The 11,146-nt window shown below is 58.3% G+C and overlaps 1 protein-coding gene across 1 annotated transcript in view; it reads right to left on the bottom strand.

Annotated features, from left to right (window-relative positions):
• The window catches only part of KCNH6 (potassium voltage-gated channel subfamily H member 6), a 32,054-nt gene that overhangs the window by 15,079 nt on the left and 5,829 nt on the right, over positions 1-11,146 (bottom strand). Inside the window, exons 2-3 of the mRNA XM_018084559.2 lie at positions 8,236-8,391; positions 1,691-1,902 (exon numbers count right to left, since the gene is read on the bottom strand). Of these exons, the coding sequence (XP_017940048.1) occupies positions 1,691-1,902; positions 8,236-8,329 (306 nt within the window). The 5' untranslated portion in view covers positions 8,330-8,391. The remainder of the gene's footprint in view (positions 1-1,690; positions 1,903-8,235; positions 8,392-11,146) is intronic.

The following is an 11,146-nucleotide window of genomic DNA, read 5'->3' as shown; positions in this document are numbered from 1 at the left end:
CAGCTCAGCCCCCCATCCCTGTCCCCAGCATCCTCCTGCCCAGCTCCACCACCACCCTCGGGACAGTCCAGGGGACTGGGACACACAGCACCTGCAACAGGACCCCAGCCTGGTGACACCAACCCCACAGCATCCCCACATGCCTCCAGCTATGCCCCAGAGCCACAGCCCTGGCAGGCCGTGCCCAGCACATTCATTGCACTTGTGACCTGTCCTCTCCTGCTGTGGGGCCAGACCACCCCAAACAGCCCCTGCCTCCTCTCCCTGCCCACCAGCAGGTATTTTTAGACACTGTTAGTGGTGTCTCGCTGCTGTCTCTGCCTCACCATGAATTATTTATCAGCCAGGAGAGGGGAGCTCTGGCTTTGTGGGAGGTTCAGGGGACGTTGGGGTGAGAACAGGGAGGATGCCTGGGTCCCCCCTGGAAGGGGGAGATATGGAGGGGAGAAGAGGTCCATCCTGTCCTGTCCTGTCCCATCCCATCCTATCCCATCCCATCTGGAGACTGAATATGAAGGGAAGGTCAGTCTTTGTGTACTCTGAGGTCCTGCGGGGACCCGTCAGCTGCAATCCTGTCACATCACAACCAGCTACTGTCCCCACGCTGAGTGGCCAACACCACCGTGCCACTGTCACCCCAGTGTGGACAGTGGCCCTTGTTGTGGGGGTGTCCCTTGTGATGGGGACAGGGCATGGAGGCTGCTCACCATCCCGCTGGAGTTCTGGGGCTGATCCCTGGTCACTGCAGTCACCCCCAGATCAGAGGCACTACGTGGGGTTTGGGGTGAAGGGGACAAGCCTGGGGGAAAACGAGCCTGAGAACTGCCCTGTGCTGTGGGGAGCAGGGAGTCCCTCTGGACACGTGGAGGCCACGAGGCAGGAGGAGAACCCCGCAGAGCACCCCGCTCTGCTGGAGCTGACCTGCAAGACCAGAGGCTTTTCCGGGCTCAGATGGCTGAATTAGCACTAAATCTGCTCTGGGCTGCTGCTGGCAGCGGCGGGAGGTGCCCTTGGATGTGTTTCATCCCGCGCCTCAGTTTCCCCACAGGTCAGAGCTCCCTCCTCGGGATCGCGGGACACGGCGGGACACACCTTTCCCGCATCCCGACGCGTCAGAACAGCGCCAGGCGCGTCCCTTGCGGTGACACCGCACGGCCACACGTGTCCCCCGCAGCGACAGGCAGTGCCACACGTGTCGGTGACAGTGCAGTGCCACCTGCTGTCTCCCGGGGGATCTGGTGGCCCTTGGCGTGGCCACCTTTGCTCCTGGCATGGACCAGGCGAGCACCTCGGGATCAGCAGCGCCCTGGGGGCTCCATCCCTGGCGTTGGGGTCAGGAAGAGAGGCCAGAGCCTCCCCCCCAAATGAAGCCATGTGCACACACAAACATGATCACACGTGTCCCCTTCAAGGCCACCATCACACCATGAGCAGTCTGTGCCAGTGTTCCCCCAGCCACAGAAATCACCAGAAATATTCACTAAAGGGAATAAAAAGAGCATTTCAGCCTTTCAGAGGAAGAGAGAAAACCCAAACACAGGGATGCTGGCAATTCCTAGGGTGGAATCTCCAGGTATCACTGCGCTCTCTGCTCCTCTTCTCCAAAAGCCACAGGAGTGGCTGTGACTGTCCCCCAGCAGCAACACCACCACCCCACCACTGCCTCGGCGGCCTCTCAGCGCCCACGTACCTGCGTGACCTTCTCGGTGACGTTCTGGGTGCGCTCCATCACCTTGTGGGGAGCGATGATCTCGATCTCCGTGGTGGAGCCCGAGCGGTGCTTCTCCAGGTTGAACTCCACGAAGTTGAGGGTGAACTGGGGGATCTGGCTGATGGTCCTGTACTTCATGAGGTCCGAGTCCGAGGTGGAGTTCGGGGGGTTGGGTTTGACGTGGGAAGCCTCTGCAAGAGGATGGAGAGGAGCGTTGAGAAGGGCAGTGTGAGCAGGAGCTGACCCGCAGAGCCCCCACCTCACTCTGGGACCCCCAGGAATCGGGGACCACCACAAGGTGCCACCAGAAGGTGCCACCAATGTCTGCCTGGCCATAAAGGCTTGGCTTCTTCAGCGTGGCTCAGGCATGGGATGCCTGACCCAAGACGCCTGAGAGGGGGCTGCTTGTCAGACACATCACCTATCTCTTTGCCATTGAATCTCCTTCAGGGGCTCAGACCAAGATACAGAGGCATCCAATACCCTGTGCTGTCCCTGAAGACTGTAGCAGGTTAGGGACCAGCCCCAATGAGACCTATCAGAGAGGAATGCCAAAACTGGCAAGAAAACAGATGAAGGAGGAGGTTATTGTCCTCCACCCCTGCAGCTCCTGAGCTGCTGCCTTGGTGTTTGGCCACCAAACTGAGCAGCAGTTGGATGATGTCCCCACTCAGGTGTATCCTTCACCCCAATGCTCCAGATAGGGAGGTCAAGGCTTTGTCTGGAAGAAGAGCTGTTGTGGGGCTGGATCCTGACAGTTTTCCCTGGGGATCTGCCTCTCTGGGTGACCCCAGTGCAGGACCAGGAAGCAAACCCTGGAGGTTCGTGGTCAATGCTGTGGCAGTGTGTTTGTCATGGATGGGAGCATGTACCCACATCCAGGGCTCCAGGATCATCCCCAGGCACCATACCCAGTGTGTTCCCACCTTTCCATCTCCTCCAGGCAGGGCAGGGTTGTGTTTCCAGCTTTCTACCCCTTCTATCCCTTGCGCTCTGACATTGACCCAGGTGGTGTCGTGAGCAGGAGGTGTCTGAAGACATTGTGAAGGTGCTGGTGAGCACCAGCTGCCACCCTTCTCCCTGCTCATTCCCCTTCCCTCCCTCTACATTGTGTCCCCTCCTGAGGGGCCATAACCTGTGACTAATTGAGGATCATGATCCTCCACCCCATTTTCTCATGCCAGACACCACAGACCGATCTCTGTCCATCCCCAGTTACTGAAGCTTCTCTTTCCTGACCTTAATCTAATTTGTCATCATCACTTCATAAGAACAAGAGGTCTGGACATCAATACCACGATGGAGGTGTGTTCCCTCCATCCCTCCAGAGTGGCCTGGCCGGTGTCTCATCTGCCTCCAACACATGGACACAGCTCACATTGCACGTGCCTGCAGACCCCTCCCCTCCCTCCCGGGGAGGTGGGGTGGCAGTGGGACACCCCTCGTGTGGGGCAGCCAAAAGCAACCTCACACAGTCTCACATCTCACACACCACACCGTGGATGGTTCCATGCACAGAGCAGGACCTGCCTCCGCAGGGAATTGCATGGAGTCCAGTGGATCTGGGGAGGAGACCCCACCTTATCTCCACTTTGCAGAGGAAAAGCAGTGCAGGGCAAGAGACCAAGACCTCCCCCCCCAAGATGTGCCGGGGCCATTGCCCAGGGCCCTGGCTCCCGCAGAAAACCGACAGCTCCGGGGGTTTTCCCCTACCTGAGTTTGCCCTCCTTTCCCTGAATTTTCTCTGGAACTCAGACCTCGCAGCCTCAAAGTTGTCCAAGGAGGAGACCCTGCGGAGGCTGTGGAAGCTGCCCCCAGGGCGAGACCGAAAGAAACCCCACGCGGGGTACGACCCTTGTGGGCCCGGCAGGGGAGGCTCTTGTTTCGGGGACGAGTGTTGTAGGGTGGGGTCGGCCTCCAGGCTCGGCCTCCGCTCCTTTTCCAGGAGGGATTCGGTCTCTGACTGCATACAGTTCTCCTTGGGCGATGTCTTCAAGTCCCTCAAAATCAGGGAGTCACCACCAGGCTTTAAGACAGCCAGGAGAAAGCGTTGTATTAGAAGGAGTCCCCGCGTGCTGGGGGGGAAGGAGAGGGAGCCGGGGGAGGTAAGAGGAGGGGCAGAGGGCTGGGAAGCGCCGCAGTTCCCGGGGTCACCTCCAGCCGGGACCAGGACCTGCTTTGGAGTGGGGCGACCGAGTCCCTGGGGACCTGGCAGCTCCCACCTCCCCCCAGCTCCCGCCGGAGGCTGGGTGGCCGCGGGGTGTTCGCAAGGCGATGCTGCACAGCCGGGAAGCAGAGCAAGAGAAGAGCAGAGCCCAGGGACAGGCTTGCTGGAGTACCTGCCTTGCCATGCGCTTTTCTGAGGTGTCCCTACGACCCATCACTGGACCTGCCCTCCCCTCACCTGCTGCAAGAGCTGAGGCCACCCCCGAGGGTCAGTGCCCAGGGTGCTGTGCTGGTGTCTGTGGGAGAGGCTGTGCTCTGCACCAGGAGCCACTGCAGGAGCTGCTGGGTTTGCAAATCTGGCCATATTGGTCCTCCTTCTCCTACAGCCACCCTTAGCCATGGCTAAACCTTCTTCCCTGGAGACCTAAAGAGTTTCCAGCCTTTAATGACTTCTGCAATGGGTGCACAGAGCAACCACCTTCTGGAGCAGAACCCCCTGGGACTGTGCCCCTCCAGTGATACCCATAGGAGGGACTGTGGCACTTCTCACCACCCCTAAGGACTTTAGGGCGGGTTTTAGGATGTGGTGCCAGGAGGGGCTGGCTGCCCCTGGAGCTGCAGAGCTGCCCCCACTTGATCATCAGGTTGTCCTCAATCCACATCTTCCATGTATGTGTGCACCCCAAACATCCCAGTGCACTGCACAGCTTCAGCCTGGGGGTACCCAGTGCTGGTGTCTGTGGGAGTGACATACCCAGAGTATCTGATAACGTGACACATTTTCAACCTGCCACAAGCACAGCCTCTGAGAAGACAGGCACCTTTTGTCTCTCCTATCTATAATTTTGGGAAGCAGCTTTACCCAGGCTGTGTGGATACAGCCAGCGAGAACCTGGCACCTGGGGATGCCTTAGCAGAGCAGGAGCCTCCTGCCCACAGCCTCGAGCTGCAGCACTGCAGAAACAACACGTCTGTGACTGGAGGTACCCGGAGCACTTCTGACAGCCAAGAAGCCACCGAGAACAACAGTCTCTAAAGAGGACCCACCAAGAGTTTTTCAAGGTCAGCAATGACAGCATCACCCTCCATCACAGGAAGCACAGTCTTTGCTGGAGGGCTGAGAAGCCGGATCTGCCTGCACTGCCTGGTCCCTGCCAGGAAAACCACGGGGAAATGAGCCTTCCAGTCCCTGCTCAGAGCACACCTGCTCCTCTCTCCTACAGCCACCAGCACGTCCCCTCCTCGAGGCGAGGGCAGCTCCCTGGAGCTCCACCATCCCGGACAACGTGCACTATGGAGCCAGACCTTCCTCCCAGCTTCGGCAGCTCGGCACATCTCCCGCTCCCCCCGCCAGCCACGGCCCGGCAGAGCAGCACCAGCTCCATCCCACGCCACCAAAGCACCGCGCTCACCACCGGCCCTGGCCGGGGCCAGTGCCTGGCACTGACCCAGCACCGGGGCCCTGCCGCCCGAGCCGGCCCGAGCCACAGCAGCCGAGGGACAGCGGGATGGGGAGAGCGAGGAAGAGCACCGGGACCTGGCCTGAGGCGTGGGCTGATATCAGACAAAGGCTACGGTTACCTTTCCATAGTCAATGGCTACTCCATCAAACTCACTGGTGGGCAGAGAGTCCCGCTGGATTTTGAGTCGCCGCAGGGACGGGAGACTAAACTTCAAACTCCTACTTTGACCTTGTTAGAAAGAAAAACAAAACACAAGAGAGAAAGGTGTAACCTCTCTGCACGTGATGGCTGGAGCGAGACGGGGCAGGGGGAGAGGCTGCGGAGAATTTGGGGTGGCTTTGGGGGATGCACATGCCAGGAGGCCCTTCCTCCTCCAACACACTTGCTATTCCCACGCCATCACACCACCGTGTGCTCAAGGCAGACCCTGACCTGGCAGAAAGCACCACTGAGACAGAGAGCAGTCCCCTACAACCACAGATGCAAGACAGGAAAGGTGCAGAGCATCCCTAAGCCAATTAAAGAGGTTAAAGCCACTTAAGGGATTTGGACCTGGAGGAAATCGAGCCCCTAAATCTCCTTGGCGGAACTTCAGGAAAAAGAGATCACACAGTAGAGACTGTAAGTCAGAAAGGCATTAAAACAAGTAGTTCTAGCAATTTTGTTCTTGGAATTGTTCTGGATTTTCAGTGAGGGATGCTGGACCACACAAGGGGGACCAGGAGACCACCTTGATGGGGACTGGGGCTGGGCAAGGGCAGCCAGGGCTGCAGGAGCTGTGAGAGAGGTTCAGGAGGGGAAGGGACCAGACGTGGAGAGGGACTGGCAGTGCCCACAGAGGGACACAATGCCCCTGGTTGTGACACCCGATGCAAAGTCACTCCTCTAGTGACACAGAGGAGACCACGGCCTCCTGCTGCTCAGAGTTGGTGTGAGCAGCCAGGCTCACACCCTCAGGGCCTGAGTCAGCCCTGGGGCTCATCTGACCCCCAGCAGCACCAACTGTGCTCACCAACCACACCAGAAGTGGCCAAAACCCCGAGGCACACGGGACGCGACACGAGCCCCACAAACACATTTTCCTCTGGGGAAAAGCAGCACATTGAGGAGCTGTTTGGTTTTGGCAGGATTAGCTTCCCACAGAGCCCCAAGACACCACCGAGCTGCTCGGACAGGCCCCCAACCTGCCGACTCCCCAAAAGTGCCTCCACTGGTGGGGTACCACATGGTTTCCCTCTGCTCACCCCATCCCCACTGCCCAGAGCAGCTTTTCAGCTGGAAGAAGCAAAGCATCCAACTTTCCCTGCGCATCAATGAGCCGGGGACCGGCAACGCAGCCGCCTGTGGCCGTGTAATTAAAGACTGAGTCACAAAACCTGTTCTTGAGAGCACAGCCTGGGCTGGAGTCAGCAGCTCTGGCCTTTCCACACTCCCCATCACTGGGGTGGGAAACCCAAGAAGTGCCCCTTGGGATGCACAGCACAACCTCCAGTGCAGGGAAGAGACAGGTACCCTTTGTTTGGGTGCCTTCTGCCAAAGGTCCCACCCAAAGGGGTGGGGTGGGGTATGGATGCATCCTATGTTGAGAGGTATTGAGAGGTAAGGGGGCTGCAAAGCAACACTGTTGCTGGAATTCAGGATTTCCTCAGAAGCTCATGCATAGAGGCCAACTGGTACTAAAGCAATCCACCAAAAATATGAATCTCATCACTTCAGAGACGTAGGAACACGTGCACGGGTGATCTGTGCAGTCACACGCACATATCCTGTGTGTGTATGTCTGGCCTGAGGACACAGAAACCCACAGAAAACTCCACTGGCACCCACTGCCATGCACACAGACACCTGAATGGCCCTGGGATGTAGAGATGCCCCGAGTGGGAATGCACTGAAGCTCACACCACTGCACCAGCACAACGGGCAGGTGTCCCCATCAATCCCTGACGTGGCCCTGGCTCTGATCCCGGTCCCACTGTGCCGCCCCACAGGCCATGGGGGGACAGACCCAGGTTGGTCCCACAGCTTTACTTTGCCCAAAGCACCCCTATAGCACCCCACATCCCCAGGGAGCTTGGCATGAAGGTGGATGTGGGATTATTTCCCTGACTCAGAGGTGACGAGCAGCGAGGGCCGTACGGCAGCAGGAGGTTTGGATGCTACAGCTTCTTGTCGCCAGGTCTAACATCTGCATCTGCATCCCCTTGAGAGCCTCACCACGGCGTCCCTTTGATCCAGCCTTCCCAAAAAAGGAATTTGAGTTTTCCACTGCCTCCGAAAGCCTCACAAAAGCCTGGAATGAGCCTGGCACAGCAGGGAACAGCCCAAAGCCGGGGCAGGCTGAGCCATCGTAGCGCAACCATCCTTGTGGTGCCTGCGGTGACATTCCCGGAGCACAGTCGTGCTGGTGGTGACACCGAGTGCCCCCTGGCCCTCTTGGTGACCCTGCACACAGGCCCTGTCCCACACCAGCACCAGCCAGTGCTAAATATGGAAAGGATGCAGCAAGGCAGGCGGTTCGCAGAGGGTCTCCACAGCTCCACTTGCAGCAAGACACCCTCCCCTTAAAAATGCACCATCCCATGCAGGGCGTCAGCCCCCAGCCCTGTTCCCAGATCCCCAGTTTTCAGGGGGTGTGTGTGGGCACGTGTGGATGTGAGGGGAGCACAGCTGGCCCAAACAGCCTTTTTCCACCCAGTTGGTGCCTGGCCAGACTGGTCCCCGAGCAGGCAGAGCTGCCACCGTGCACAAACACAAACCTCTCCCCGTGCACGATCCTGCCCAGCCACGGGCGCATCCTTCAGCCCCCAGAGCTCCCGAGAAAACCACGGGATGGGGATAGCCCTGAGGATGCTGGGCTGCCTCTCCCACATCCCCAGTGCCCCCGGTGACACCCACCTCTGCTCCAGGTCTGCGACAGGCGGTGGTGGAGGCTCCGGCCGCTGCTCTTGGCGACGAGCTGGGCCAGGTCCTCGAAGTTGAGGATGAACATGATGACGACGCCTTCCTCGTTCTTCACCGGCACCACGTCCACCAGGCAGCGGAAACACGAGGCTGCCGAGCAGAGACAGGCTCAGGAGGGGCTGCACGGGGGTTTCTGCCCACCCACCCACCGCCCCAGCACAAAACACTTTTGGCAGAAGAGTGTTCTTTAAGCCCTTGGATGGGTGTAATCCCTGCTGGTGGGGAGTGGAGGATTCGGAAGATGATCTGAGCCCTGGGAAAGGGCCATATCCCTGAAGCATCTCAGCTCACACTGATCACATCTCTTTTTTCTGTTCCAGACAGTCATTTATATTAATGTACTTGTGAGCAGCAATTAAAGAGTGAGTAATTAAGAACTCAGGAAGTCCCAGGTAGTGGTTTAACCTCATTAAGCATCCTGCTTGTAATCATGCCACAGCTAATTGCCGTGCAATCATCAGGCAATTTTTGGGGACTGGATGAAGGCAGTGGGGGTGGGCCTGACCTCATGTCCCATCCCAACCCTGGGCAGCAGGATGGGGTGGGATCAGTGTGATGGTCCCCAAGGACATCCCCTGGTCAGGCACAGCCTTGTCTCATTCCTGCTGTGAGGAAACTGAGGCACAGGGGGCACAAGACTCAGTGTCCTGAGAGCAATGGAGGCTGCAAGGAGGATCCCAAACAGGGCACGAGGCCTTAAGGATTTTTCTGTTGGATACCAGCTCAACTCCATGGCTCTGCTTGCATTGCAGTCAGCTACCAATGTGCAATTAGGGGCACCTGAAAATACCCACAGGTCTTTCCCAAAGCACAAACGAAGGATACAATGGAGCTCCCACTTCCTTTGCCAGTTTTATTACCCTAAAATCCTTCAAAACCCCTACCCAAGGGTATAATCACTTGAGCTGTCTCCTGTTGCTTTGACAGTGGTGGGAGCAGGACCCCCTCAGCCACAGCCCCTCTGGCAAACGCCTGACAATTCCGGGGGGCTCCGATCCCAAACCTTTCCCAGAGGATTGACGGGCACCAGGTTACGCTCTGGCCCGGTTCGAAAGGCCGAGCCACCTTCCTCCCATGGCACCTTTTTGCCCCGTGCAGATCCCTTTGGCCCTGGGCCTTTCCCCCCGAAGCACCTCCTTCCACGGGGCACTTTGCCCCGTGCAGTCCCTGCCCCTGGCCTTTTCCCCCTCGCTCTTGCTTCACAGGGATTAGCGGCTTCGGCAGGGATGTGCTGGCCGGGCCCGATCCGAGCTCTTCCCGCTCCGGGCCATGGCCCACGCTCCAGCCGGAGGGGGATGGTCGGTCTCTGTGGTATTTTAATTTTAAGGAGGCTTCAGGGGCCTCCCGTATCAGGAGCAGATGGCCAGCATCGGGCAACTTCAAAATCTGCCGTGACGTCAGGGATGTGCACATCCACGGGCACACGCGCGGGCACGGGAGCGGGCAAGAAACGGATACGGGGAAATCTGTTTAAAGAGCCCGGCGGCCCGGGATCATTCCTTTCTTCCTTTCTTTATTTCCTCGTCCTTCCCCACAAGGAGAGGAAAATCCACTTAAACGTGTGAGCTGGGCAGGAGGGAGGGGTTTCTGGCACATAGAGCTGTTTGGAAGGGCCGCAGGGGCTCGCTGTCCGTGGCGGGCGGGAAGAAAGGAGCCCTTTTCCCTCCCTTTGTCAGGATTTTTGGGGATCTGAGGATAAGTGATGTCCTGTGGGTGATGCTGAGTGGGTGAGGTATCCCCTGGGATGTTAAGGTGGCACATGCCCTGCAGGATGAGGTGGTGCCATCCCTGGGATGCTGCAGCTCTGCCTGTGCCAGCGTTGGTGCGTGCAGGGGTGTGCACAGGTGAACCCTCTCACCTGTGCTCACGATGCCCTGTGGCACTGGATACTTTCTCCTTTGGTGTGTTAGGAAATGAGGTGTTTTTTTCCCCACAGGTGGTTTTGAAGCATCACCAACTTCCTGGAACCCTCGTGGTTCATTGGCTTGGGCAGCCATCAGCTCCATGCTTCCCCAGAGCACCAGGAATCCTGATCCAGAAGGCCTGATCCTGGCTCAGGTGCTCTGCCCTCCTGCATCCCTTCACTGCTTCACTTTTCCTTCCTAAGCTCCTCTGTAGCAGTGGGAGGGGATGGTGCTGAGCTGTTCTCATGGGGGCTGGATCCTGGCAGGCCCTGTGTGGTGTGGGAAGGGTTAATCCCGTGGCCAATGCTGAACAGCTGAAAACTGGGCCCAGTTACATCCAGTTGGAGGAATAGTAGGAGCAGCTGGGAGGTGGTTGGGGCTGGGTTTGAGAGGCAGCTGGTGCCTGGTTTGATCCTACAAATCTGGGAGGTGCTGAGCCTGAGCAGCCCTGGCCAATGTTGCTGTGAGCCCCTCACTGATCCCTTATTAAATTAAATAAAATAGACTATTTCTGTTGGAAGGGACCTACAGCGATCATCCAGTCCAACTGCCTGGCCAATTCAGGGCTGAACAAAATTAATTGGGTGTGAGACCCTCCAAAACCAGGGGAATCACCCCAAAACCAGCCCTGCGTGCCAGGAACTCGGTGTCTTGCTCAGGCCCACATCGAATAGCATGGATGGCATCAAGGGAATGATGGAGCATCAGTGCCAGGGGTGAAAGCAGTGTGTCCTCTTAAGGCTGGCCCAAAGGCAGGGCAGCACCCCAGCATCTGGGGTCTCTGGGCAGCTGTGATTTGGGGTACCCCCAGCTCTGTGGAGAGGCTGCAGCAGACCCCTGGCACCCTCTGCCCTGACTCGGTTTCCCTGTGGTGAACCAGCCTGGGCTCTGCTGAATGCTGAGCCTCCCCTCCCTTCCTCCCAAAAACCAGGCACCCCAGA

This window comes from Manacus vitellinus, unplaced genomic scaffold (assembly GCF_001715985.3).
Source record: "Manacus vitellinus isolate BGI_N305 unplaced genomic scaffold, ASM171598v3 scaffold_72_pilon, whole genome shotgun sequence".
Lineage (NCBI taxonomy): Eukaryota > Metazoa > Chordata > Aves > Passeriformes > Pipridae > Manacus > Manacus vitellinus.
This window is presented reverse-complemented; position numbering and strand designations above follow the sequence as displayed.